The sequence below is a fragment of the Oryctolagus cuniculus genome, chromosome 1 (genome assembly GCF_051225735.1).
Source record: "Oryctolagus cuniculus isolate XC-2025 breed Fujian yellow rabbit chromosome 1, ASM5122573v1, whole genome shotgun sequence".
Classification (NCBI taxonomy): domain Eukaryota; kingdom Metazoa; phylum Chordata; class Mammalia; order Lagomorpha; family Leporidae; genus Oryctolagus; species Oryctolagus cuniculus.
The window spans coordinates 238,195,205-238,220,925 of NC_142867.1; the positions used below are offsets into that span (position 1 = coordinate 238,195,205).

The following is a 25,721-nucleotide window of genomic DNA, read 5'->3' on the forward strand; positions in this document are numbered from 1 at the left end:
GCTGGCCACAGCAGGCTGGCTGGGCACCTCCCAGACCACATCCCACCTCTCAGGGGCCCGGTTCCTCCCCACTCTCTAATGCTGTGCCTAGAGAACCAGCCCATCCTGTGCCTATCCGTGGTGCTGCCCAGGGTATGACCCCAGGGACCTGCCCTGGGCATTCACACCTACTGTGCTGCCCAGGGCTGTGTGCTCAGGGTGTGGACAGAGCCTGCCCCTCAATGACCTGTTTCTTACTGTGTGTGTTTTTGTAGCCTCTTTATTTGTTAAAAATGGCTGCTACATAATGACAGCTTGACTGTGCCTTTAGTCTTAAACTTCTGCAGTGAAAGCCCCTTCATCCTCTCTACTCTTGTCTCCTGCACCCTGGCCTCCTGTCTCCATCTCCTGAGTCTGCAGCCCTGCTGCGTGTCCCTGCAGGTCCCCGAGTGCGGCCTGAGTCACTGTCAGGGTCCCCTTGAAAACCTCAGTCATGGCGAGTCTTTACAGATTACACCACCCTGGCCCACTTATAAACACATTACTCATTGGGGCTGGCGCTGTGGCGTAGCAGGTGAGGCTGCAGTGCCAGCATCCCATGTGGATGCTGGTTCGAGTCCCAGCTGCTCCACTTCCGATCCAGCTCTCTGCTAGGTCCTGGGAAAGCAGTGGAAGATGGTCCAAGTCCTCGGGCCCCTGCACCTACATGGGAGACCAGGAAGAAGCTCCTGGCTCCTGGCTTTGAATCAGCACAGCTCCTGCCGTTTTGGCCTACTGGGGAGTGAACCAGCGGGTAGAAGACCTTTCTCTCTTCCTCTTTTCTTTTCTGTGTAACTCTTTCAAGTTAATAAATAAATCTTTAATTTAAAAAACATTTCCCACATGTGCTGCTTTTCTTTCTTCATTGCTGTTAATAGAAGTCCCTTTTTCAACTTTTTTTATACTAAACATTCATAAAGTGGAGTTCTTTGTACTTTAGTGGAAGTAGGCATTTTTTCTCCCTGTGGAGAAAATATCTCGCTGTCAGACAGCACACGAGCAACTTCAGAGGTGGAGGCTTCCTTTTTGTTACTTGTGGGGCAGAGACACAGCACTCCCATCACTGCTTCACTCTCCTGATACCTGCGTCAGCAAGGCTGGGCCAGGTCAGAGTCAGGAGCCATGTGCGTAACAAGGACCCAACTGTTTGAGCCGTCACTACTGCTTTCTCAGGAAGCCAGGCATTCCAGCGCAGTGCCGTAAACCCCAGGCTAAATGCCCATTCCTAAGTTGGGAGTTTCTTACATTTCCAACAAAGATTTCTCTCTGCATGGCTGCTAGTTCACTCATCTTCCAGGTTTGTTACTTTGTTGAAAAAGGTAGAATTGTTTGTTCCACATTACAGACTGGTGCACACTGGTTTCTCGTCTCTTGCGCTTTGGCGAGTTGAAGCAGCTGGAGGAAGAGGCAGCAGAGGTGGAGCTGGGCGCCCCATCCCTTGGTAGGGCTGGCCTGGCGCCTCCGTGCGAGCTCGTCTTCTCCCTTGTCCCTAAAGGTGCCGTCGCACTGCTGTGCAGTTTTCTGCCAAGTTAGTTTAGAAATGAATGAGCTCCAGCCCAGCTGTTGTGCTTGAACTAAAGCTCTGTGGGGGCGGTGTGCCCATGTCTTTGACCAGTCCTGGAAGTACAGGGCACTTGGTCTGTAGAACTGGTTTTACTGTTGCTCATTTGGTCTGTCCAAACGTGGATGCGTGTAAACCATTTCCTCATCAAGTGGTGACTTCAGTACCCACCCATACCCCTGAACTCTTCTTTGTTTTTGTAGGCGGGCGCTAATATTGACACCTGCTCGGAAGACCAGAGGACCCCTCTGATGGAGGCAGCAGAGAACAACCACTTAGATGCAGTGAAGTACCTCATCCAGGCAGGGGCCCTCGTGGAGCCAAAGGTACGGGGCTGCATAAATGTCAGGGAGCCGTAGGGACCCTTCCTCAATGGAGCATCTTCAGGTGTTGGTGCTGCCTTCACTGTACATGGTTAGCAGGCTCCTGTGTCTGACAAGAGACAAGCAGCTGGCGAGTCTGTGTGCAGAGTCACCTCCCCAGGCAGTGTGTGTGGCACCCAGAGCAGCTGCGCATGGAAAGGCAGGAAGGTACGCAGGCTGGAAAAGAAGAAGTGCAGTCGTCTCTGCTCATAAGCAACAGGTGCAGGGACCCCACAGAAATGCCGCTGCAGCTGAGTTTCCCAGCAGGGCAGCAGGATGCAGAACCGCACAGCAGCCCGCTGTGGTCTGTGTTCTTCACCTGATTGTGCAGGAAGGAGACAGAGCAGGCTCCCTCACAGCAGCATTTAACCAAGGAGCAAAGACTTGGACGCTGAAAACCAGAAGGCATTGCTGAATGAAGTTAAGACACAAGCAAATAGAAAGACATCCTGTGTTCATGGATCGGAAGACTTACTATAGTTACGCAATTACAGAGTCCATGCAATCCTTCTAAAAATCCCAACAACTGGTTATTGGGTTTCTTAAAGTTTCTATTTATTTTTTTGAGAGAAAGAGCAAGAGAGGTTGACAGATCCCATCTGCTGTTTCAAATGCCCTGAATCTGTGAGTCTGGAATTTGATCTAGGTTTCCCCTGTGGGTAGTAGTTGGACCATTACCTGCTGCCTCCCAGACTGAACATTAACAGGGAGCTGGAATCTGAATTCAAACCCAGGCGTTTTGGTATGGGATGTGCGTGTCCCAGTTGGCTGCTTAGCCGCTAGACCAAACACTCATCCCTCAACAGCCTTTTTAAAATGTTTTTATTTCAAAAGTGTAGAGAAAGAAACAGAGAAAGTACCTATCCTCTGGTTCACTCCTCCAAATACCCAACACAGCCAGAGCTAGAGCCAGGAGCCAGGAACCCAGTACAGGTCTCCATGTGGGTAGCAGGAACCCAGTTATTTGAGCCAAACCACTGCCTCCCAGGGTCTGCAGTAGCAGGAAGTTGAAGCCAGGAATTGAACACAGGCACTCTGAATTCGGACACAGACCTCTTAGACCTCTTAACTACTAGACCAAACGCTGCTCCCCCAACAGCTTTCTTTTTAGGTACAGAAAAGCTCGTTCTAAAGTCCATATAAAATTTCAAGGGTTGTGCTATGGCCTGGGAAAGCAATAGAAGGTGACCCAAGTCATTGGGCCTCTGCACCTGCATGGGAGACCTGGAAGAAGCTCCTGGCTCCTGGCTTTGGATTGGCACAGCTCCAGCTGTTGCAGCCATTTCAGGAGTGAACCATTGGACGGAGGACCTCTTTCTGCCTATGCAGAAAATAAATAAATAAATCTTTTAAAAAATTTTTCAAGGGAATTGGGGTAGTCAGACAATTATGAAAGAAATGAACACAGCTAGAGAACACACACTTCCTGATTTCAAAACTTGCTATGAAGCTACAATAATAAAAATTGTGTGGTAAAGACAGACGTGTAAGGAGCAGTGGAAACCAAGACCCTGAAACAAACCCTTGCATGTGTTGTCAGCTGATTTTCACAAGGGTCTGAAGACTGTCTTGAACAAGTGTTGCTGGGAAGCGCAGTGTCCACATCCCGAAGAATGAAGTTGAACCCTTCCTGAACAACAGACAAAAGTAACACAGCAAGAGTCCCAGCGCTGAGCTATATGGCTGACATTGCAACTCCTGGAGGAGGCGTGGATGAAAGTTTAATGATACTGAGCTATATGGCTGACATTGCAACTCCTGGAGGAGGCGTGGATGAAAGTTTAATGATACTGATGGGAAAATGGTTTCTTTTTTCTTTATTTTTTTTAATTTTATTATTTCATCCATTTGAGAGGTAGAGTTATAGAAAGAGAAATAGAGAGAAAGATCTTCCATTAGCTGTGCTTATATGGGATTCCAGTGTTGCAGGTAGAGGCTTAGCCCACTATGGCACAGCGCCAGCCCCAGCAGCAGTGGTTTCTTGGATAGGACACCAAAAGCAAAGAGAATAAAAGATAAACTTTGGCAGAATTAGAAACTCTACCACTAGGATCAAGAACCTGTAAATCCTGTGTCTGACAAGAGGTGACTATCCTGAGTATTTAAAGAAATCTGAAAATTCAACAACAGAAGCTGGTGGTCCAATTAAAAGATGGGCAAAGTAGATATTTCTCCAAAGAAGATACACAAGTATGCAGTTTCCATGTGGAGATGGTGGTCATCACTGATGGTCATTGGGGAAATGCAGAGCTTTGGAACTGTAGGATGGCTGTTCGTTGCTGGTAGAATATAACTTGCTGCCATTGCTGTGGAACACGGGTGACAGTCTCTCCAGCAACTAAACGTTACCCTGTGATCCAGCAGTCCCACGTCTCGAGTGTGGGCGGAGCAGTTTTTACCCTAGCGCTGTTCACGGTAGCGAGGTGTCCATGGCAGGTGGAGGTAGAGGAAGTGTGGCCTGTACATTCCTCACTAGGCTTATTCAGCTGCAAGGTGCAGTGAGATTCTGTCACACATACTGCAGCACACCTTGTCTGATCCCATCTGGGTGAGCTCCCAAAAGAAGCAGAGCCAGGGCTGAGAGTGGGGCTGAGGAGCAGGAATGCTGCTGCCTAGTGGCCACAGAGTTTTGTTTGGGGCCAGATAGTGATGGTGGCTGCACAACATTGCACATGGAGTTCATGTCACTGCATTCTACACGTAAAGTGGTTAAAATGGCGAATCAAATGCCATAGATTACTGCAATAAAAATAGTTTAAAATTCTTGTCTTTCACATTATTACACCTTTTTTTCAACAAAACAAAAAATGGCCATGATCTTTAATTTGTCTTCTTTTTCACATCTAGTTAAATTTTTATGATGTTTCCACATCATTAAATATTATTCTGTATCATTGCTTCAGGTAGCTATCTTGGTATTTCATGATATTATATAATCGCAAATTTGCATTTAATTTAACATTTACCTATTTTTCACCTTTATTGTAAACGTTGCACCCATAAACATTTTCATAGCTACATGTTTGCATGAGTCATTTGCTTGACTCCTTAGGCTGGTTGTGGGTGTAGAATTGCTGGGACACAGCACGTGGCATACTCTGACCACTGCTGCATGATGTGGTTCAGTGATAGCAATCCTGTAAGCTGCTCTCTGGCTTTAATTGTTTGTTTTTGTTTGTTTAGTATTGTAATTTGCTCTTGTTGACATCAAGTCAATTTGTTTTTTTAAATTTGAGAGGCAGAGACAGATTCTGAGGTTCTAGCTGCTGGTTCACTTCCCAAATGCCCACAGCAGTGCTCGCTGGGCAAATCTGGGAACTGGGAACTGTCTGAGTCTTCCCTCGTGTGGAGCCCTAGCCAGGACTCAGACTCCCCTCTCTGAAACAAGGTGCAGTTTCTCCAGCAGACCACATATGTCCCCAGGCTCAGCATTTTCTGTATCTGTTTGCATATGTTATGAATATTTTCCAAGTCTTCATTTGGTTCTTTGTTTTTATTAGCTTTTGAGATATAAAAGCCTTTACTTTTTTAAATGAATAAGAGAAACAAAAAAGAGTTACAGAGAGGTGGAAAGCAGAGATATTTTCCATCTACTTGTTCACTCCCCAGATGGCTACAATGGTCAACGTTGGCCAGGCCAAAGCCAAGAGCCAGGAACTTCATTTGGGTCTCCCACATGGGTTCAGAGGCCCAAGTGCTTGGAACATTTTCCACTGCTTTTCCCAGGACATCAGCAGGGAGCTGGATTTTAAGTGGAGCAGCGGGGACTAGAACTGGCGCCTGTATGGGATGCTGGCGTTGAAGCCTTTAACTTTTTACAACAACTGATTAAGGTGGGTAGGAACACTTTCTGTGGTGGGGAGTGGGTGAGCTCCATATTTACCCAGCACCCTGCTGGCTGGTGCCAAAGCTGAGCACCACTAAAAAGCAAAGCCTGCAGAGGGCTGTCCAGGACCCTCCTGAGGCTGGAAGCTGTGTGGTATTGTGCTGGTGCTGGTGGAGCAGGTGTCTGAGGCAAATTCATGGACAGGCTGGACAGATTTGATGATGCAGAATCGAGAGCAGTGAAGGCTGCAAACAAGCTGTGGGACCACATCACACTGACATCACAGAAGCACACACGAGAGGGCTGGAGAGTGCCTGGTGGCAAGAGTGTGCTGAAGAAATAAGGATCATAAACAACCCAGATCCGGGGACGAACACTGTCGAGATCCTAGAAACGGAGCAGGCTGAGCAGGGGAGCGTTAGCGACGCCCCCTCAGAACAGAGAGGAGGAGCTCCCGACAGCAGCCAAGCAGGAGCCGCCCGTGCCGGGGCTCGGGAGGGAGTTTCCACTGTGGTGAACCAGAACCCCAAGAGCGTCCATCCCACAAACATCCTTCAGAGAAAGAGGGTGAATTAATTCAAACCTGTCGGGTAACGGAGCAGACGGGCCTGTCGGAGGGTTCACACGAGGGAAGTGGCACACACAGAGTTGTTTTCTTTGGCAAGGCTGTGTAAGGCAGAGGTGACGTTAGAGGTGCACATCTTGAAGAGAAGATCGGACCCCGCAGCCCAGAGCAGGGCAGTGTGCAAATGGACGGGTGCTGTAGGAAGGATTCCCTGCAGGAAATGCCAGTCGACTGAGAAGTCAGAGAGGTTGGACTCCTGAGAGAGCACCAAGGACACAGAAATACAGCTTCTCAGGGAAAAAGCTTCGTTCAGGAGGTGGAATTCAGAAACAGGATTTGTCCATTGAGAATCAAGGAAACGAGGGAAGATTTACGGACAAAGAGAAAACAGCAGAGTGCCAGCTTTGAAACAGGCTAGCGTGTCCCACTGGGCCCTCAGACTGCACAGCCTGGGAGGAAGGCAGAACCTGTGGCTGCAGCACGCACTTGAGGCAGGGAGCAGATGTTGGGGCCGGCGTGACGGTTGGTTGCAGGGGGCAGTACTTACAGAAAGAGTGTCCTTGTGATTGCACTATAGGGAGGACTTTCTTAATTAAGACATAATAACTCAGGCGCCTTGGAAGTTAGAGTTAAACAGAAACAGAGTCAGAAAATTTGTTTAAAAGCATCACAAACACGTGAAAAAGCAGGCTACAAAATGAGAGGCGGTATAGCAACATGCTGGCAAGAGATTCATGTCCAAAACTAGAGGAGACTCATGAATAAAATAACCTGCAAGGGTACTGGATAGCGACATGGACATAAGCCAGAAGTTCCTGGAGGAGGGGACCTGCGTGTGAGAAGGCGCCTGGCCTTCCGGACCTGTCGAGACGCCACTTTATGGCCAGCGCTTTCTGTGCACTCAGCTGAGGACCCTTCCTGACTGTGGTGGGCGGGGTGCAGGCTGTCCTGCCGCAGTTTCCACACACCAGCTGAGGGTTGGGAGACACCACCGGCAGCCTCACACACACAGATGAGACGTGTCCACGCATGGTGCACTGAACAAGTAAGTCCTTCTCTGCTAGCATTACGTAAACTAGAGCCTTTCCTGTCTGTCAAAATAAATGAGCAAGCGCTGTCTGCTCTCCGAGGAGATGTCAGCAGACGGCGCCCTGTGATAGGGCCATTCTGCAGCACACAGCCATCGTGTGTTTCCCATGCACAGTGACAGACAGGAGACGCATCTGATTGACAGATGATGGGTTCAGGATGGTGACTGCCTCTGGGGAAGTGGGGAGTCAAAATGGCGCTGGGGTCTGTGTTGGGTGTTCCTGGAGGATGGTAGGATCGTGACCTCGTGAGGTTTGTGTCTGAAATTATCACAGCTGCCTCCCCTGGATGGACTGGATGGCGGCCTTTCCCTACCTTCCGCCCGCCCTGCCGCTTCCCTACGATTTCTGTAGGTTCTCTTTGTCCTCCTTCCGAGAAGGCCAGGCCTCTTCTAGGATTCTGCTTTCCTGCCTCGTGTTACAGGTCTCAGCACACCTCTGGCCTCATCCACAAAGGCTCCTCCAGCCGTGTGCCTGTTCCCACCATCCCCACTGCAGCCTGTCCAGGCAACAGAGGACACTTGAAGATGTTCTTTTTTTTTTTTTTTTTTTTTTTTTTTTTAGATTTATTTATTAATTTGAAAGGGTTACACAGAGAGAGAAGGAGAGGTCTTCCTCCCCAGTTGGCCGCAATGGCTGAAGCTATGCCAATCTGGAGCTAGAAGCTTCTTCAGGTCTCCCATGTGGGTACAGAGGCCCAAACACTTGGGCCATCTTCCACTGCTATCCCAGCAGAGAGCTGGACCGGAAGTGGAGCAGCTGGGACTTGAACTGGCGCCCATATGGGATGCCTGCACTGCAGGCAGTGGCTTTACCTGCTATGCCACAGTGCTGGCCCTGAGGCAAACCTTTGAACCAATAAGCACACCCTTTTCTTTGTCACAGTCTGGACACCAGTAGTGTGGGCCAAGTGCAGGCTCTTGAGAGAGGCCAGAGTTCTGAGCAGTGGTGTGTGAGGTCTGGTTATGCTCTGAAATCTGTAAAGTGACAGAACTCAGAACAGTGCAGCCCAGTGTCACTGCCATAGCCGCACCACTCTGACCGTCCCTGCTTCTCCTGGGACTGCCTGACCTGACTTCCCTGTGATTTTTTTTTTATTATTATTTGAAAGGCAGAGTTACAGAGAGGGAAAGACAGAGAGATCTTCCATCTGCTGGTTTGCTGCCCAGATGGACACAGTGGCCAGGGCTGGGCCAGGCCAAAGCCAGGAGCTGCATTCAGGGCTCTCACATGGATGGCAGGGGCCCAAACACTTGGACCACCTTCTGCTGCTTTTCCCAGGCACATTAGCAGGGAGCTGGGTTGGAATAGGAGCATCCAGGACTTGAACCTGTGCCTGTATGGATGCCAGCATGGGAGGTGGTGGCTTTACCTGCTGTGCCACATCAACCACCCGCCCCCCGCCATGTCTGTCTTTTTGTTTTGAGAAATTTGATTGTCCTCAGGTACACTGGTAGAAGCAAGGACAAGGTTCTCACAGCACTCTCAGGAAACAGAAGTAGGCAGATGGCCGGGACGTGGTTGCTGCTTCTTCCAAATACTGTTACGTTCTGCCACATGTGGATGTCTGTCACTAAATCTTGTGCACTGTTACCAAATGTGCTGTGTGGCTATCAACTCACGGGGCAGCTGCCCCTGGGGTCACTGTTAGAGCCGCTCACCCTGCACATTGGCCGAGACAAGAAGCCGGGGCTGTCCCTTGGTCCTGCCCAGTCCACAGGGCAGGAACCTGTGGGGTCATCTCTTTTTTTTTTTTTTTTTTTTTGACAGGCAGAGTGGACAGTGAGAGAGACAGAGAGAAAGGTCTTCCTTTTGCCGTTGTTCAACCCCCAATGGCCATGGCGGCTGGCATGCTGTGGCCGGCGCGCCGCGCCTATCCGAAGGCAGGAGCCAGGTGCTTCTCCTGGTCTCCCATGCGGGTGCAGGGCCCAAGCACTTGGGCCATCCTCCACTGCACTCCTGGGCCATAGCAGAGAGTTGGACTTGAAGAGGAGCGACCGGGACAGAATCTGGCGCCCTGACCGGGACTAGAACCCAGTGTGCTGGTGCCGCAGTCAGAGGATTAGCCTATTGAGCCGTGGTGCCGGCCGGGGTCATCATCTTTGCACCTGCAGGTTTATGTTGAAGGTAGAATGGTTTTCACCACCCAAGGCTCTGTCTTGGCATCAGAAGTGCAGTGCATAAGGGCTTGGCTCTTGGCTATGCCCTTGGGGCCGTGTAGCCTTGGGGAATGCTGCCCCCTCAGTCTGCAAACTCCTCATCATGCAACAAGAGCTTGTCGTAAGAACGGTTCCCTAAGGCCCCGCACATGGCCTCCACGTGGACATATGAGTGTGGGTTCTCTGGACCAAAACAGCCTTTGTGTTACAGGATGCAGAGGGCTCTACGTGTTTGCACTTGGCTGCCAAAAAGGGACATTATGATGTGGTTCAGTATCTGCTTTCAAACGGACAAATGGACGTCAACTGCCAGGTACAGCCATGCCCACCCCATGGTGGCCTCCATTCTTCCTGCTCATGGTCACCTCCGGACCATACGAGGCCCTGGAAGGCTTCGTCTTCCCCAGTTCCCTCCTTACCTGCCTACTCTGCTGTGTGGCCACCTCACTGAGCCTGGCAGTCCACTGCTCCCTTCATGGCTGCCTGTGTTGCTCACCCCCCAGATCTTTGATTGGATGTCGTACCTGCATGTCCAGGACAGCCCCTGCCCTCCCTCTGTGGCACTCGCTTCCTCCTCGCTCTGTTTGTCCCCATAGTGCCGGCCCCAGCCTCCATGTGTGTCTGCCTATCTAAGTTAACCTACAGTCAGTGCCACAGGACTTGTTTGCCTTAAACTATGACTGGCGGTGCCTGATCAGTGTGTGGTACACAACACCCGTAGACAGCTGGTGAGCAAGCAAGTGGCCGCAGAAGGCCTGCTTTCAAAGTACTGCGACAACACTGGTCCCTCCCACACAGGTCTCGGCTCTCACTGGGTCTCCGTGTTCACGCTCATCTGTCCCTCATGGCCCACCTGCCTTAGCCCAGGCAGTGCCTCCTGCTTAGTTGTTCAGACCCAGCTCCCATGCCACCCAGAAACGGCTTCTGTCCCAGAAACAGCAGCTCCTGCGAGACTCCCCAGTCCTGAGCCCCTCTGCCCTACTAGAGTATGGCCTGGGCTCCGTCTCTTCTGTCTTGCTCCGTGGTGTCCCTGCATCACAGCACTACTCACTGAGGCGGCTCGTGAGGCTGTGCCAGTGGCCGATCTGTAGGGAGGCTGCGTGTGCACCCAGGACCCGTGGGGCTGTGGTGCGTGCCGACGAATTGGAACATGACTCTTGGCTCCTGGAAACTCTTTCTGGACTGAATTAAATCACTAGAGCCACTGAAGGGACTCAGTGTGGAGGGCTATCAGCTCCTCAAGCCGCGACTGGACACAGGTCTGATCAGCTCAGCCGGGCCTTCTGGGCCCTGCCCTGCTAGGAGCAGTGCTGGCCTCCCTATCTGTCCACCTGTCGGCAGCCCCCGGCCGTGCTCTGACTGCGTCCCTGGCTCTCGTGCACGGCCCGGTCTGTGGGGCTCAGGATGGAGGAACCCTGCGGCCTGTGGTCTGGGTGTGTTGAGGTGTTCTCCCCTCAGCGTAGAGCAGAGCAGAGTGGTGTGTGCAGCTGGGGCTGGGACTGGTCTGTGCTGGCTCCCCGCCCTCGCGCTGCTGCCTGGGGCAGTGTCTGGAGACTTCTCTTTTCTACTCTGCCCTCGAGCAGTCCTGACAGGTTTGTGTTTCCTTCTCTGCCGTTAGGATGATGGAGGCTGGACACCCATGATCTGGGCCACCGAGTACAAGCATGTGGACCTCGTGAAGCTGCTGTTGTCCAAGGGCTCTGACATCAACATCCGGGACAACGTGAGTCTCTGATGGTCACAGACTTCCTGGAGCCAGAGCCACAAGGGGTGGTGCCCTCTTGCTGACCATGCCCTTGTCCTTGTCTGGAAGCAGAGCTCCAGCTCCCAGCGTGCTCTGGCCTCTCCTGTGCTGACACAGAGGATCTGTGTGTGGAGGGTGCCCTGGACTGGGTGCAAGTGGCTCCTTCTCCTTCCTGCTCACTCATCAGGTCCCTGCGGCAGGGACCCAGGAAGGACCCAGAAGGACCCAGGAAGGCAGATCCTGGCTTGTGGCCTCTCAATCCTGCCACAGATTTCAGTGGCTCTACCTGTAGTTGCTGCCATGGGGGAGAAAGTGAAGTGAATTGTTGACCAAGCATGGCTTTTTGACCTGTGACAGTGGTCACTGTTGTAGGTCTAAGCTATTTGCTGGAAAACAGGGCTTGCAGTCGAAGGCGCATGAGAACCTCAAGGTTTGCAGGAAGGCAGGTGTGGATGTGGCATTGCAGCAGCGAGTGAGGGCAGAGTCTCTGGCCAGACACAGATGGGATCTCCTGCAGAGCCAGAAGGCAGACGTGAGAAGTCCCGTGACACCGAGGAAGCTTGGAGCACGGTTCAGCCCCATCTGAGACAGTGGTCCTTGCTCAGCAGCCTGGAGTGTGAGCAAGTGCTGTTCACTCCTGGCCACACCCTGACCCCTCCCTGCATACGCAGGTACATTCTCCTTTACCCAAAGCCAGGAACCCAGCCGTGGTCCCCAGCCCCTGGTAGGTACACAGCCTGTGCTGTGGGCTCCATGGCCTGGTGTGCAGCCCTCCGAGCTGTTTCTGCGATGGTCCCTCAGAACTTGTTGGTTGCTTCACAGCCATGGTGAGAGACCAGAGCAGAGTGAGGAGCTGCAGCCACGCCATGGGAGCATTCAGAAGAAGGCAGGAGGGCTGCGGGGTGACAGGTTCAGGTCTGACGCAGCACAGTCGTGGCTGCCTTGCTCGCACCACCCCCATGTCCTTGGGCAGTTGAGCATGGTGTTGCATTGAGTGCTAGCCTCAGGCTGACTGGCGGTCTGGAGGCTCAGGCAGTGCAGGGTGTCCAGTGATGCTTGGTTGTGTCTGTAGTTAGAGAGGGAGAGACAGGAATAGAGGTCTTCCATTATCTGATTCACTCCCCAAGTGGCTGCAATGGCCAGAGCTGAGGCAATCCAAAGCCAGAAGTCCAGATCTCCCACATGGGTGCAGGGGTCCAATCACTTGGGCCATCTTCTGCTGCTTTCCCAGGCACATCAACAGGGAGCTGGATTGGAAGTGGAGCAGCTGGAACTTGAACTGGCACCCACATGGGATGTTGGCCCTGCAGGCGGTGGCTCAACCTGCCATAGCACCAGCTCCCTCTTGGCGAACTCTTGCCTTGTGCCTTGTGTGGGCTGTTGGCACACACAGCTACTGCAAGCGTTTGTTTTTCCTGAGTAGAGGGGAAGTGCTGGCGCTTGTGCCCTGTGTTGTGCGTGAGGGTTCTGGTCCCCTCCACGTTCCCCCAGCGTGCATTTTGGCAGATGTGCAGTGCTCTCTGTTGTGGTTTTACCTTGATTTGGCTTCGTGTGACTTTGGCTGTATGAAGACCAGGGCCTTAATAGCTGTCCTTCTGCTTCCTTGGGTGAGGGTCTTTTCAGGTCTTCTGCTCGTTTCTTACTGGGTGGTTTATGTCATTCTTCTCAGTTGTGAGAGTTTACACCCTGGGGTCATGTGCCCATCATGCATGCTCTTTGCCATCTGCCTTTGGAGTGCACAGGTTTTCCATTGCAGTCGAGTCCAGGCTGCCCTACTTGCGTGGGTCCTGCTCTTGGTGTTTTATTTGCAAAGTCATGGTGCAGCCCAGGACTGCAAAGACATTCTCTCCGTTTTCTTTATGGTTTTAGGTTTCACATCTTGGTGTGTGATTTGTATGACTCAGTTTACATATAATGTGCAAGGTGTGGCTTAAAGCTCTTTTTGTTATTCTTGTTCTTTGCATCAGCTGTCTAGCGCCAGCACTGTCCGTAGAGAAAGGTGCACCTTGGCTAGAACCCAGCTGCTGTCGAGTGTGAGTTAATGCTGGGGTTAGTGCTGTTCTCCGAGCATGAATTAGTGCTGTGCTGTTGGTTTTGGTCTTTAAAAAAAAGATATAGTTTTTATTTGAAACCCAGAGTTATAAAGAAAGAGACATGGAGAGGAAGATCTCCCATCTCTGGACTGGGCCAGGCCAAAGCCAGGAGCCCGGAGCTTCTTCCAGTTATTCTACATGGATGCAAGGGTCCAAACACTTGTGCCATTTTCTGCTGCTTTCCCCGGCACATTAGCAGGGAGCTGGATTGGAAATGGAGCAGCCAGGTCTTGAACTGGCGCCCATATGGGATGCTGACATCGTAGGCAGAGATGTAACCTACACCAAAATCCTGCCCCATGAATTAGTGCTGTTTATCCCAGTGTGAGTTAGTACTGGCATCCTTTTCATGTGTCTGTTTTCATACCAGGGACATGCTGCTTGACTGGGGTGTGTGTGTGTGTAGAAACACGGAAATTCTCCCATCCACTGATTTACTTTTACTCAACAGCAGCCAGGGCTTTGCCAGTCAGAAGCCAGCAGCGCAGACTCCATCCAGGGCTTTCACGTGGGTGGCAGGATTCAGGTTCTTGAGCCATCACCTGCTGCCCAGGGAGCACTGTAGCAAGCAGTTGGATTGGAACTATGGCTGAGACCTGAGCCCCCCACTCCAGTGTGGGACTCGGGCGTGCCAAGCAGCGTGTCCATGCTGTAGCACACGCCTGCCCTGAAGGTTCTTAGAGCTTTGCGTGTGCTGCAGCCCTGCACCCACCCTCGTGATGTTTGCAGGGAGGATCTGTAATTTTTTTCCTTCTTGGCTAGTTTTAAGTTTTTCATCACTAGACTTTATACTTTGATCATAATATTCATTGGCATCTTGTGTGTGAGTGCATTTAGGATTTGCTGTATTTTTTGGATCCGTATATTTACTTAGAGTTCATTAGTTTTGGTCAGTCTCTGTTCAAATGCTGTCTGCCTACCCCACTTTGGCACTCCAGTCACGGTGTCAGGGACTCTGCTTGCTCCAAAGCCCACTGATGCTCTTTGCAGTTTTTAAGGTGAGTTTTCACTGTTTCAGTTTAACTGGTTTTTGTTGGTGTGTCCTTGGGTTCACTCTTCTGCAGCGCTGCTGTTGCTGCTGGTCTCAGCCGGTGTTTTTTTTTTTATTTTTATAGATTTACTTATTTATTTGAAAGGCAGAGTTACAGAGAGAAGGCGAGAGAGAGAGAGAGAGAGAGAGAGAGAGAGAGAGAGAGGTCTTCCATCCACTGGTTCACTCCCCAAATGGCTGCAATGGCCAGAGCTGTGCTGATCTGAAGCCAGGAGCCAGGAGCTTCTTCTGCATCTCCCATGCGGGCGTAGGGGCCCAACGACTTGGGCCATCTTCCACTGCTTTCCCAGGCCATAGCAGAGAGCTGGATTGAAAGTGGAGCAGCTGGGATTTGAACCAGTTGCCAAATGGGATTCTTGCGCTGCAGGCTGCAGCTTTACCAGCTATGCCACAGTGCCGGCTCCCGATGTATTTTCATTTCAAGCAGACAAGTGTCTCTCAGCCTTCAAAGTATATTCTGACATGTTTCTTTCTCACTTTACAACATGTGGGTACAGCTACACACGGCTCTGACACGTCTGTCTGTGTTTGGGGTATGTCGAGTACTGCTACACAGGGCTCTGACCTGTCTCTCTCCATCTTTTGGGGAGTGTCAAGTACCACTACACACAGCTCTGACCTGTCTCTCGCCGTGTTTGGGCGTGTCGAGTGCTGCTACACATGGCCCTGATGTGTCTGTGCATCGCGTGGCTTTGATGGCCTCAGGTACTGGTGCCGACACCTGTGTCTGCTCTGTTTGGATGGTTGGGTTTTTGTCCTTGTTGTGTTCCCTGCTTGTCTGCCTGTCTGGATGCTAGACAGTGTGGACTTTGCCATGAAGGCCGCTGGGAGGGTTTGTCTTCCTGTTAGTAACCCCGGGCTTTGTTCTGGGGTGCAGGTGAGCTCTTAAAAGTCTGTTCCACTGTGTGGGATTTTGCATTTCAGGCTTGTTGGGTCTGGAACAGCCCTTGTCTTGGATGATATTGCCCACCACCAAGACAAGTCGCTCCTGGGGCTGGGCACTGGCTCTAGGGCACTCCTCATCATCATGTGGCCACCAGGGTCCTGCTGGGTGTCTTAGGTGGACATGTATAGGGCCCTGGGCAGGCTCTGGCTCCCTGTGCTGGGGATCACAAGCCCTTCGTTGCCTGGTGATCGTCCTCGCAGCCCATGTCGTGTGTCTGACTGTGTTTTCCTCTTTGCTGCTGGGGGCATGCAGGGCCAATGTGGAAGCCAAAGGCAGAGCAATCAGGAGGTATAGGCCAGGCCTTCATCATTTATTGGACAGACATCGGAGAGGCTGGGCGACTGGACCATCCCACAAGCGGAGGCTCCTGAGTGAATTGGTAGTTCTCAAAAATGTCACTCAGGCTGTCTGGTTATAAAATCATACATCATTCTGATGGGGAAAGAAGCCCCGAAGGAGTGCATTCTGGGGGTGGGGGCTCCAGACAAAGAGGACAGAAGGCCGCTAAGAATAGCATCCGGAGCAGAAGCCCCAGGTCAGCTGTGGTTGTCCGCATTAACTGAGGTTCACAAAAGGCGTTGCTCTGAGTTTTCTTGTTTACAAATGGGGTTAGCAGGGAAGCTCATGCTTGGGGCTGGTGGTGGTTTGTGAGGAGGATAACAGATTGGCTTTTACCTTCTCAGTGTGTTCACTGAGCTGAGAAGCATTGAAGTCTTTTGCACTGTGGAGAGTGGGAGGGAGACTGGGAGAGCTGTGGGGTGCCCAGGGTCCTGCTGTGCAGCTGGTCTAGGGCCTGGCTGAGTGATGCTCCAGGGGCTGGGACAGCAGGCCGCATCCAGGGGAGAGCTGAATGATCAGGGCCTTGGGCAGAGCTCCGAGTCAGGCTTGCCTTCGTGGCATTTGTGACAGTGCCCGTGATTCCTGATGGTTTGCAGCCTCAGTGAGCATAGACTGGGACCTGTTTCGTGTCGAGCCCAGTAGTCCCAGCCGCCAGGAAAGCATCCTCTGCATGTAGTTCAGAGGGGAGCAGAGTGTGCAAGGTGTGTGTGCACAAGAGGTGCAGCACAGGTTTGGCTCATCTGTCATAGCCCATGGATGTGGCACTTCGTTGTTTTCATGTCTGTTTCTTGCTACCTGGCAGTGTTGGACATTTTTAAAAATTTATTTCAGTCTTTTTTTTTTTTTTTGGAAGTTTTTTATTTTCATATCCTTTGCATATCTTTTTCAGAATTAAAGTGTTTTAATAATTGCTATATAATTATAAATTGTTAAAGGGTACTTCAAAAAGTTTGTGGAAAATACCGGCAGACAAGGGCTAGCACTGTGATGTAGCAGGTGAAGCCTCAGCCTGCAGTTCCAGCATCCCGTATGGGCACCAGTTTGAATCCTGACTGCTCCCCTTCTGATCCAGCTCCTTGATAATGCACCTGGGAAAGCAGCAGATGGCCCAGGTGTTTGGGCCCCTGTGCCCATGTAGGAGACATGGAAGAAGTTCTTGGCTGCAAATCGGGCTATCTGTGGCCATTGCAGCCATTTAGGGAGTGAACCAGCAGATGGAAGATTCTCTCTCTCTCTCTCTCTCGGTAAAGCTCTGCCTTTCAAATAAATGAATAAACCTTAAAAAAAAAGGGGGGAGCAGGTATTTGTGGCGCAGCAGGTTAAGCTCCCATGTTGGATGCCCACAGCCCATGGTAAGTGCTTGGGATCCAGTCCCACCTCTGCTTCTGAGCCAGCTCCCTGCTGGTGCCCCTGGGAGGCAGCAGAGGATTCCCCAACTACTGGGGCCCTGCACCCCCCACCTGCTTCGCAAATATTTTTTTTAAGTTTATTTTCATTCAGATAGACTTTGAAGTCCATGAACATGAACGGTCTTCAGAATATGGATGAGAAATATGAAAACTGTGAGCATTTCAGAATTAACGTTTCTTTTTTTCCATTTTCATTATTTCAAAGGCAGAGAAACAGAAAGATCTTCCATCCACTTGTTCATTCTACAAATCACATAGCAAAAAGGGCTGGGCCAGGCCAAAGCCAGAAGCCAGGAACTCCATCGAGGTTTCCCCAATGGATGGCAGGGACCCCCAAGTACTTATGCATTACCCCTGCCTCTTAGGGTGTACATCAGCAGGAAGCTGGAATCGTGAGCAGGGGTCCCAGTCAGTCCGATAGGGGATACAGATGTCCCAAGTAGTGTCTGAAGAACTGTGCCAAGGGAGCTCGCACTGTGGCGCAGCAGGTTGAGCCACTGCTTGTGACGCATCCCATATGGGCACCAGGTGATGTCCCAGCTGCTCCCCTTCTGATCCAGCTCTCTGTTACTGTGCCTTGGACAGCAGCAGAAGATGACCCAAGCATTTGTCCTCTTCACCACAAGAACTGAGGAAGTTCTTGGCTCCTAGCTTTGGCCTTGCCCAGCTCTGGCCATTGCAGCTATCTGGGGCATGAAACAATTGATGGAAGATTTCTCTCTACCTCTCCATTTCTGTCTGTAACTCTTCATAAATAAATCTTAAAAAAAAAAAAGGTATCAAATGTCCACCCCTAAACTTATATTTTAATTTCTTTTTTTTTTTTTGACAGGCAGAGTGGACAGTGAGAAAGAGAGAGAGACAGAGAGAAAGGTCTTCCTTTTGCATTGGTACACCCTCCAATGGCCGCCACGCTGATCCGATGGCAGGAGCCAGGTGCTTCTCCTGGTCTCCCATGGGGTGCAGGGCCCAAGCACTTGGGCCATCCTCCACTGCACTCCCTGGCCACAGCAGAGAGCTGGCCTGGAAGAGGGGCAACCAGGACAGAATCCGGCACCCCGACCGGGACTAGGAGCCGTGGCGCCGGCCTAAGATATACTTTTATATACATGTGAAACAAACATTTTTCCAGTTTTTCTTCAGTTTATTGTCAAAAATTTTTAATATGATGGAGAAAGTTCTCACCATGTTCTAAAATCTCAGGTTCTGTTTTCCCCTGGGATGGGTGAATTTGATTGATATATTTAATTTGAAAGGCAGAGTGACAGAGGGATCAATTATTCACCCAGCAGTTCACCCCTCCCAAATGCCCACAATGATTTTTATTTTGTGAAGACTTTTTAAAATAAATTTTAATTAAATTTTTTCTGCAGTTTCAAATTTTACACAAGCACTCCTCTTTGCTATGCCTACAACCCTTGTTTCAGAGTATGTTATGTTAGCAGTTTGTTCTGCTTGGGTGCTGTAATTTTGGATTTTCTTTTCCTGTTTCTAAAATCTGCATCGTTATTATGCTACTTGTATAATGAAAACAAGGGGCTTTGTCTGTGATGAACTAGGAGGGCCCTCACTGGGCTCCGCTTGTGTCTACCAGGAGGAGAACATCTGTCTGCACTGGGCAGCCTTCTCAGGCTGCGTGGACATAGCGGAGATACTGCTGGCCGCCAAGTGTGACCTCCACGCTGTGAACATCCACGGAGACTCGCCCCTGCACATCGCCGCTAGGGAGAACCGCTATGACTGCGTCGTGTGAGTGTGGCTCCGCCCGGCATGCACCTGCTGCCTCCCGGTTGGGCACCGACCTGCATGTCTCGTGTCTGGGTTTATTTCTAGTTCACGGGTGTTACCGTGAAGAGATTCTTGTTTGTACTTGAGCTGGGGCTGAGGCCCTGGAGGCTGTGGGTGCCCTGGGCTGGAGCTGGTGGTGCTGGTGCAGGCCTGGCTGCTCAGGCCTTCACAGGGAGCTACAGTGGTTGCTCTGGTCAGCAGGAGAGGCTTGGGCGTGGGATCCAGCCCTGTAAATTCATGTGTACCCCCCGCCTCCCAGCAATGAGGGCATGGGAGCTGGTCTTTATAGCCCTTGCAGGTGGGACCAGCGCGTCGGCTCCATGTGCAGTGATGCACAGCTGGGAGTGCCCACTGTGCTGTGGTGCCTGCATAGCTCGGCACCCCGGTTGGTCCAGAACTGGGGTGATGTTTCTCCGTCCTTTTTATCCCTGAGGGTGAATTTGAAAGAAAAACCTAAGAAAAATTAAGTATCACCCCCTCCAACCCCTGTTCTTACACGCGTGCTGCCGGGGTGCCTGCTGACGGCGCGGTCAGTGGCAGAGGAGTGAGGGCAGGTGTTCCGAGCCACGGGCGGCCACGTGCTGAAGTCCGACTGTGTCCTCTGGCTTGGGTAGTGATGGAGTCCTTTCACAGAGATTGACAAGCTGCGCTGGCTCCTGTGTTTCTTTCAGCCTCTTTCTTTCCCGGGATTCAGATGTCACCTTGAAAAACAAGGAAGGAGAAACACCGCTGCAGTGTGCGAGCCTCAACTCGCAGGTGTGGAGCGCCCTGCAGACGAGCAAGGCGCTGCGGGACTCGGCCCCGGGCAGGCCCGCCCCTGTGGAGAGGACGGTGAGCAGGTGAGCGGCTCCGCACACGTCCCTGGCGGCGCGTCCCCTGGCCAACACTGAGGATGCCTCAGGCCCCCGCAGAAGTGACGACCCCTTCCCCTGGCAGGGACATCGCCCGGGGCTACGAGCGCATCCCCATCCCCTGTGTCAACGCCGTGGACAGCGAGCCGTGCCCCAGCAACTACAAGTACGTGTCTCAGAACTGCGTGACGTCCCCCATGAGCATCGACAGGAACATTACTCACCTGCAGGTCAGTGGTGCCGGAGGAGGGGCCACCGCGGGCCAGGACAGGTGCAGAAGGGGCCTGCGGCCTCCTGCCAGGAGGGGCGTCCTGAGTCCCAGGCTGGGCTTGGCCCTGGGCTGCACTCTGACCTGGATATGGCCCTGAAAGGCAGAATACAGCAAACACCAGCTGCCCAGCCCCTGACCTCACTGGGAGCTGTCACCCACAGCCTGTCCCTTCCTTGTCTGGCCAAGATCAGCTGTGTCCTGTGGCCTTGCTGGTGGGAGCTCCCTGGCCTTGGGCTCTGTCTGCTGCTGTCCTATAGAATAGCCTCCAATGCAGTGCGATTTCTGTAACTTCTTCCTGAGTGCTGGCCCCTGCCCATCTTTTCCCTTGCTGACCGCCCACCTCCTCCTCCTGCAAGCACTCAGTGTGTTCCTTAGCGTCCCAAGCACTCCCACTCCCCGTGGGGCCTGTCTCAAAGCACACGTCAGAGGGTAAGTTGCAGAATTGTGACTATGACCTGGAGAGAGAAGACACAAGAAGAGACTGCCCGCTGACGGTGCCGTGTCTCTGTTGCAGTACTGCGTGTGCATAGATGACTGCTCCTCCAGCAACTGCATGTGTGGTCAGCTCAGCATGCGCTGCTGGTACGATAAGGTGAGGAGACCCTCCGCGTGCCCCTGTGCTGGGGTGGAGAGTTCTGTTGTGGGATTTACAAACGCGCTGATCTTAACTCCCTGATTCCAAGACTGTTGTGGCACTTTGAGAAGGAGGTGGAGGGGAGTCAGGTGGGGAAGAGGCAGCAGACCAGAAGACACAAGAGACTGCTCTGAGCAGGTCCTAGGGCGGAGGAGTGGGCTCCAGAAGTGCTGGGGGTTCAGGCCAGCATCCTCTGGCTGCCTGCACGTGGGGAGGTCGGGGGGGGAGAGTGGTTAGCCACACGTGCTCCCAGGTGGTCAGCCTGGCCTGGCCATGGAACATGCAGCATCTCTGTTGTCTGGTGTACTCTGCTTTGTGCTGGTTGAGCGTGCGTGGCCTGAGAGATGAAGGCCACAGGCTCAGAAGTGACCAACAAGGGCTGGTGGGAGGAGCCCAGTGTGGAGGCAGCTGCGGGGAGACAGGAGAGAAGGGCCTCTTGGGATCACAGGTGCTGTTCAGGAAAGAGCTGTCCAACAAGATGGGGCTGAGACTATTGGCTTTGTGAGTTCCAAGGTCATTGGTGGCAGTAGAAGCCAGAGTATTCTGAGGTAGCAGAGGTGGGCAAAGGTGGAAGCAGCAGTCCACTCTGCAAAGTGGACTCCACATTAGAAGGGTGGTGATGGGGTGAGTGACCCTGGTGTTGGGGGATGGGATTGGAGGCATCGGGGCTCACGTCCAGGGTCTGTGTCCTCTGTGATAGGATCGTGCGGAGAGTGGGTGGGAACGAGCATTCCAAGGACAGCCCTTACTCTCAGAACACTCATGAAGCTGCCGGGCCCCAGGACTCACTGGCACAGCCCTGGTGCACCCAGCCCAGCATCAGGGTGAAGAGTGGGATGGGTCAGGTGGCCACGCCCCTACAGAATTGGGGTTGACAAGGCAGTCCACAGAGAGTGCAGGACAGCCCAGGAGCCAGGCCATCCTTGTGGAGCAGGGGGACCTGTGCCCTGGTGGCTACAGTGAACAGAGAGAACAGACCTGCTGGGGCTTCTGGTCTACAGTGAGCAGAGAGAACAGACCTGCTGGGGCTTCTGGTCTGAGCCTTGCCCTGAGTGCACAGCTCTGCCTGGCTGTTCCCTAGGTGTGAAAGAGTGACCAGAAAGCTGTCTGGATTTTGTTCTTTGTTTTGTTTTTAAGATTTATTTTTTTAAAGGCAGAGTGACAGGTGAGAGACAGAGAGAATACCTCCTATCCACTGGTTCACTCCCCAAATGGCCACAACAGCCAGGGCTGGGTGAGGCCAAAGCCAGGAGCCCAGAATCCAGCCAGGTCTCCTACATGGGTAGCAAAGACCCAGGCACTTTTGGGCTGTCTTCTGCCCCCTTCCCAGGCACATTCACAGGGAGCTGGATCAGAAGCAGAGAGCAGCTGGGGCTCGAACCAGGCACTCCATGGGACGTTGGCATTCCAATTGGTGGCTTAATCCACTGTGCCACATCATCGGCCCTCCCTGGACGTTTACCTGTTGGTATGAGCACTCGGTGAACACGCCGACTCTGCTCATTTACGAAGAGTGGCGGGTCCTGATGGTGTGTGTGTCCACAGGATGGCCGGCTCCTGCCAGAGTTCAACATGGCGGAGCCTCCCTTAATCTTTGAGTGCAACCACGCCTGCTCCTGCTGGAGGAACTGCCGCAACCGTGTCGTGCAGAATGGTCTCAGGTGAGCGGTGCTTCCCACCACAGCTCCACACCCTGCTTCACGTTGAGTCACGAGGTCCTGACAGCAAGAATGTGGGGTGTCTGCAGGTGGAGCGGGTGATCTTCCTCGGACACAGCACGGAGATCTGCTTCCCAAGGGAGCAGGTGGCGTGGTTACTGTGTTCCCAAGTTCATTCACAGTCACTGTAATCCCGGGAGATCTGCTTCCCAAGGGAGCAGGTGGCGTGGTCACTGTGTTCCCAAGTTCATTCACAGTCACTGTCATCCCGGGAGATCTGCTTCCCAAGGGAGCAGGTCGCGTGGTCACTGTGTTCCCAAGTTCATTCACAGTCACTGTCATCCCATCGCATACTCAGGCATGCCTGACTGCCCCATGCTGTTGGGGCTCTTGCCAGACTGCGCCGCCCCCTCATCCTGTAGTCCCCAGTGCCCTCCTTCCAGCCACGAGAACAGAGCCCCCTGACCACCATGAATATGTCTGAGTTACGAGGGGAAATCCACGTGTGCAGCGGATTGGGCTGGACCAAAGAGCAGTGTGCTTGCTGGTGACCAGCCCATGCCCCGTATCCCTGTGTGTGCTGAAAGTCCTGGACACAGGGGACCCAGCTTCCCCCACTGCCTTGGGCACCAGTGGATAGGCTCGTGCCGTGGGCGGGATGCTGGGACACACATGGCTCTGAGGAGTCCTTGTGTGTGGTCTGTGCCCCCTCAGCTGGCCTCCCCACGGCCTGGGTCCTGGCAGAAGGGCTGCCACTGGTCCTTACCCAGCCATGTCCCCCATGTTACAGACAAGGAAATTGAGGCCAGGCCAGAGCCAGTGCCTGGCCGAGCTCCCAGGCCATTTCTGGGTTCTCGGCTGCCTTTGAATCTGGCGAGCGCTGCCATTTCTAGATCATAGTATTTCCTCAGTCACCATTCACGTCCCTATGCACAGCTGGGCTCTGCTGCCCGTCGTGTCCAGCACGCAGCAAGTGTCCACCTGTGCACTGTCTTCCAGGGCGAGGCTGCAGCTCTATCGGACACAGGACATGGGCTGGGGCGTACGCTCCCTGCAGGACATCCCACTGGGCACCTTTGTCTGCGAGTAAGTGAGACCTGCCGCTGCCTGGGTTGTCTCAGAACCAGTGTCCGCAGCAGGGTGGCACGAGGGCCGGGAGGCCCTGGGTGTGCAGAACCGCATTCCTGAAGGTGCCTGCTGCTCTGTCCCCAGGCCTCTGGCCATGCCTTGACTTGGGCCTCTGCTCACTCTGGCCGTGTTCTGTGGGCACTGGGACTCTCACTGAAGGGCGCAGGGATCCGACACACCTGTCAAGGTGCCACTCTGTGCCTCCCTGCCTTACCTGCTACCTCTCCTCTCCCCACAGGTATGTTGGGGAGCTGGTCTCTGACTCTGAAGCTGACGTTCGAGAAGAAGATTCTTACCTCTTTGACCTTGACAATAAGGTAATGTGTTTTGAGGGGTCAGGGACAAAAAAAGCTGATGGAAAACTGCAAAACTTGGATGAGTTTATTCTAGTAGGGTCTGGAAATGCCCAGTGTGGTCCAGCCTTGGGGACGCCATTCAGATGCGCCACCTGGCTGCACACTCGGGATGCAGGTGGCTCTGCAGCAGTGTCTGCTCACCCTCTCCCTCCTGTGAGCACCACAGCCTCGGGCATGCCACTCAAGCTTTCCCAGGCCAGAGCCCAGCAGCCTCAGAGACTGCCAGGGGCTAAGGTGGCCATGTAGCTGAGCAGGAGTGAGCTTCATGGGGGCGGGGTGTGGGTGTGCAAACACCCAGCAATGCTGGCAGTATGTCCTTGTGCCCCTGCCCGCTGTTCCAGTCTCCTGGATCAAATGTTCTTTCTGGGAAACTGGTTCCCGGGGGTTCTGGGGCCAGCACAGGCGACTGAGAGTCCTTCCTGTCATTGCTGCTGAATTCACTGTCTCTTTAAGTGAACTTGCAGTCACTGCTGCAAGGCAGGAAAGTGAGGTTTCTGGCCTCTAAGAACTACCATTGGCACACCCAGGAGTAGATGCTGTCTTGGATTACAGGGAATCCAGCAGGCGTCCTCACAGCGGGCCCCGAGCGTGGGTTACCGTGTTTGTGAAAGGAGCAGGCCGCAGGTGACAGCCACTTCCCCACTGTGTGTTGCCTGTATGAGCGTGTGGACAGCGCTGTCTTTCTGTGGGGTTCTGGGCCCGGTGCACTCCACCACCCTGTGTGCTGCATAGCCTCCCTCTTCCCAACGATGGCTGCTAAGGCACAGAAGTCCTTGTTTCCACGCTATTCCATTTTCTTTTTCCCATGTGCTTAGTGGTTTTTAAGATCCTAGTTGTTTTTTTTCAAACCTGAGTGCTTGAAACTGCTTAGCAGTCCCATGTGCAGTCCTGGGCTGCGTATCCTGAGGTGCGGGGCAAGCTGCACCTTCCCAGGAGACCCCTGTGTGGCTCAGCACCAGCTGCCAGCATTATCGCTATTGCCTGCCACTCAGCTGTGCAGGGCCCAGCTCTCAGCCAGTCCATCTCCCCCTGTCCTCTGCCTAGGCCACCTCTCTGAGTCGTGTTTGCAGCTTACTGCCCAGAAGCTCTTGAGTGGGTCTGGCTCTTCTGGATCTCTGCTGGAGTTCTGAAGCCAGCTTAGCAAGCTCTGCAGACTCCTGTGCGATTTGATTGGGGTTCTGTTGCACCATGAGTCATGTAAGGGAAGTCATATTGGTGGCTGCTTCAGAAACATGCTGTCTCCCTTCGTTTGGCTCTTTAATCACCCAACCAGTGCTCTCTGCTGTGCTGTGCTGGGCTGTTGTATCTCTTTCGTTGAATCTCTTTTTTTTTCTCTTTATCGAGTAGATTTTTGATATTTCTTTTTTGGATCAACTATTGTAATTGATACATGATGAATCAAACAAACCACTCTTTTAAAAAATGATTTTATTTATTTATTTATTGTCTGTCTATCTAGTCAGTCCCCAAGTGACTACAACAATGCTGGCTGGGCCAGGTCAAAGCCAGGAGCCTAGAACTCCATCTGGGTCTCCCACATTGGTGCAGAGACCATGGACCTTGTTTATCTTCTGCTTTCCCAGGTGCGTTAGCAGAGAGCTGGATTGGAAGTGGAGCGGCCAGGACTCAACCCGGCACCCATATGGGAAGCTGGCATTGCAGGTGTGGCTCAGTGTGTTGTGCCACAGTGCCAGCTCCAAGCAAACCACTTCCAAGTGCAGGGTTTTCATCTTGACAAGTGCACAGACCAGTCTAGTTGCCCCCTGTCCAGGCCCAAAGTCCTCTCATGGCCCCACAGCCACCCTTCCTGGACCATGTGCATGCTGGGATTTCCTGTGAAAAATCTCGGGCCTCCTTCCTGCTGCCTGCCCGGT

The 25,721-nt window shown here is 52.6% G+C and overlaps 1 protein-coding gene and 1 long non-coding RNA gene across 16 annotated transcripts in view; one reads left to right on the forward strand and one right to left on the reverse strand.

The window, feature by feature from the left end:
- The window catches only part of EHMT1 (euchromatic histone lysine methyltransferase 1), a 186,711-nt gene that overhangs the window by 147,975 nt on the left and 13,015 nt on the right, over nucleotides 1-25,721 (forward strand). For all 15 annotated transcript variants that reach the window (XM_051838869.3, XM_051838872.3, XM_051838871.3 and 12 more), the window contains 10 exons: nucleotides 1,783-1,905; nucleotides 9,791-9,892; nucleotides 11,198-11,302; nucleotides 18,756-18,910; nucleotides 19,621-19,788; nucleotides 19,886-20,030; nucleotides 20,586-20,663; nucleotides 22,251-22,366; nucleotides 23,363-23,449; nucleotides 23,730-23,808. In XM_051838869.3, coding sequence (XP_051694829.1) covers nucleotides 1,783-1,905; nucleotides 9,791-9,892; nucleotides 11,198-11,302; nucleotides 18,756-18,910; nucleotides 19,621-19,788; nucleotides 19,886-20,030; nucleotides 20,586-20,663; nucleotides 22,251-22,366; nucleotides 23,363-23,449; nucleotides 23,730-23,808 — 1,158 coding nt within the window. The remainder of the gene's footprint in view (nucleotides 1-1,782; nucleotides 1,906-9,790; nucleotides 9,893-11,197; nucleotides 11,303-18,755; nucleotides 18,911-19,620; nucleotides 19,789-19,885; nucleotides 20,031-20,585; nucleotides 20,664-22,250; nucleotides 22,367-23,362; nucleotides 23,450-23,729; nucleotides 23,809-25,721) is intronic.
- On the reverse strand, nucleotides 14,511-18,452 carry LOC149128932 (uncharacterized). The gene is made up of 2 exons (XR_016227239.1): nucleotides 15,087-18,452; nucleotides 14,511-15,032 (listed from the first exon to the last, which is right to left on the reverse strand). It is a non-coding gene; the product is annotated as an uncharacterized LOC149128932 (long non-coding RNA).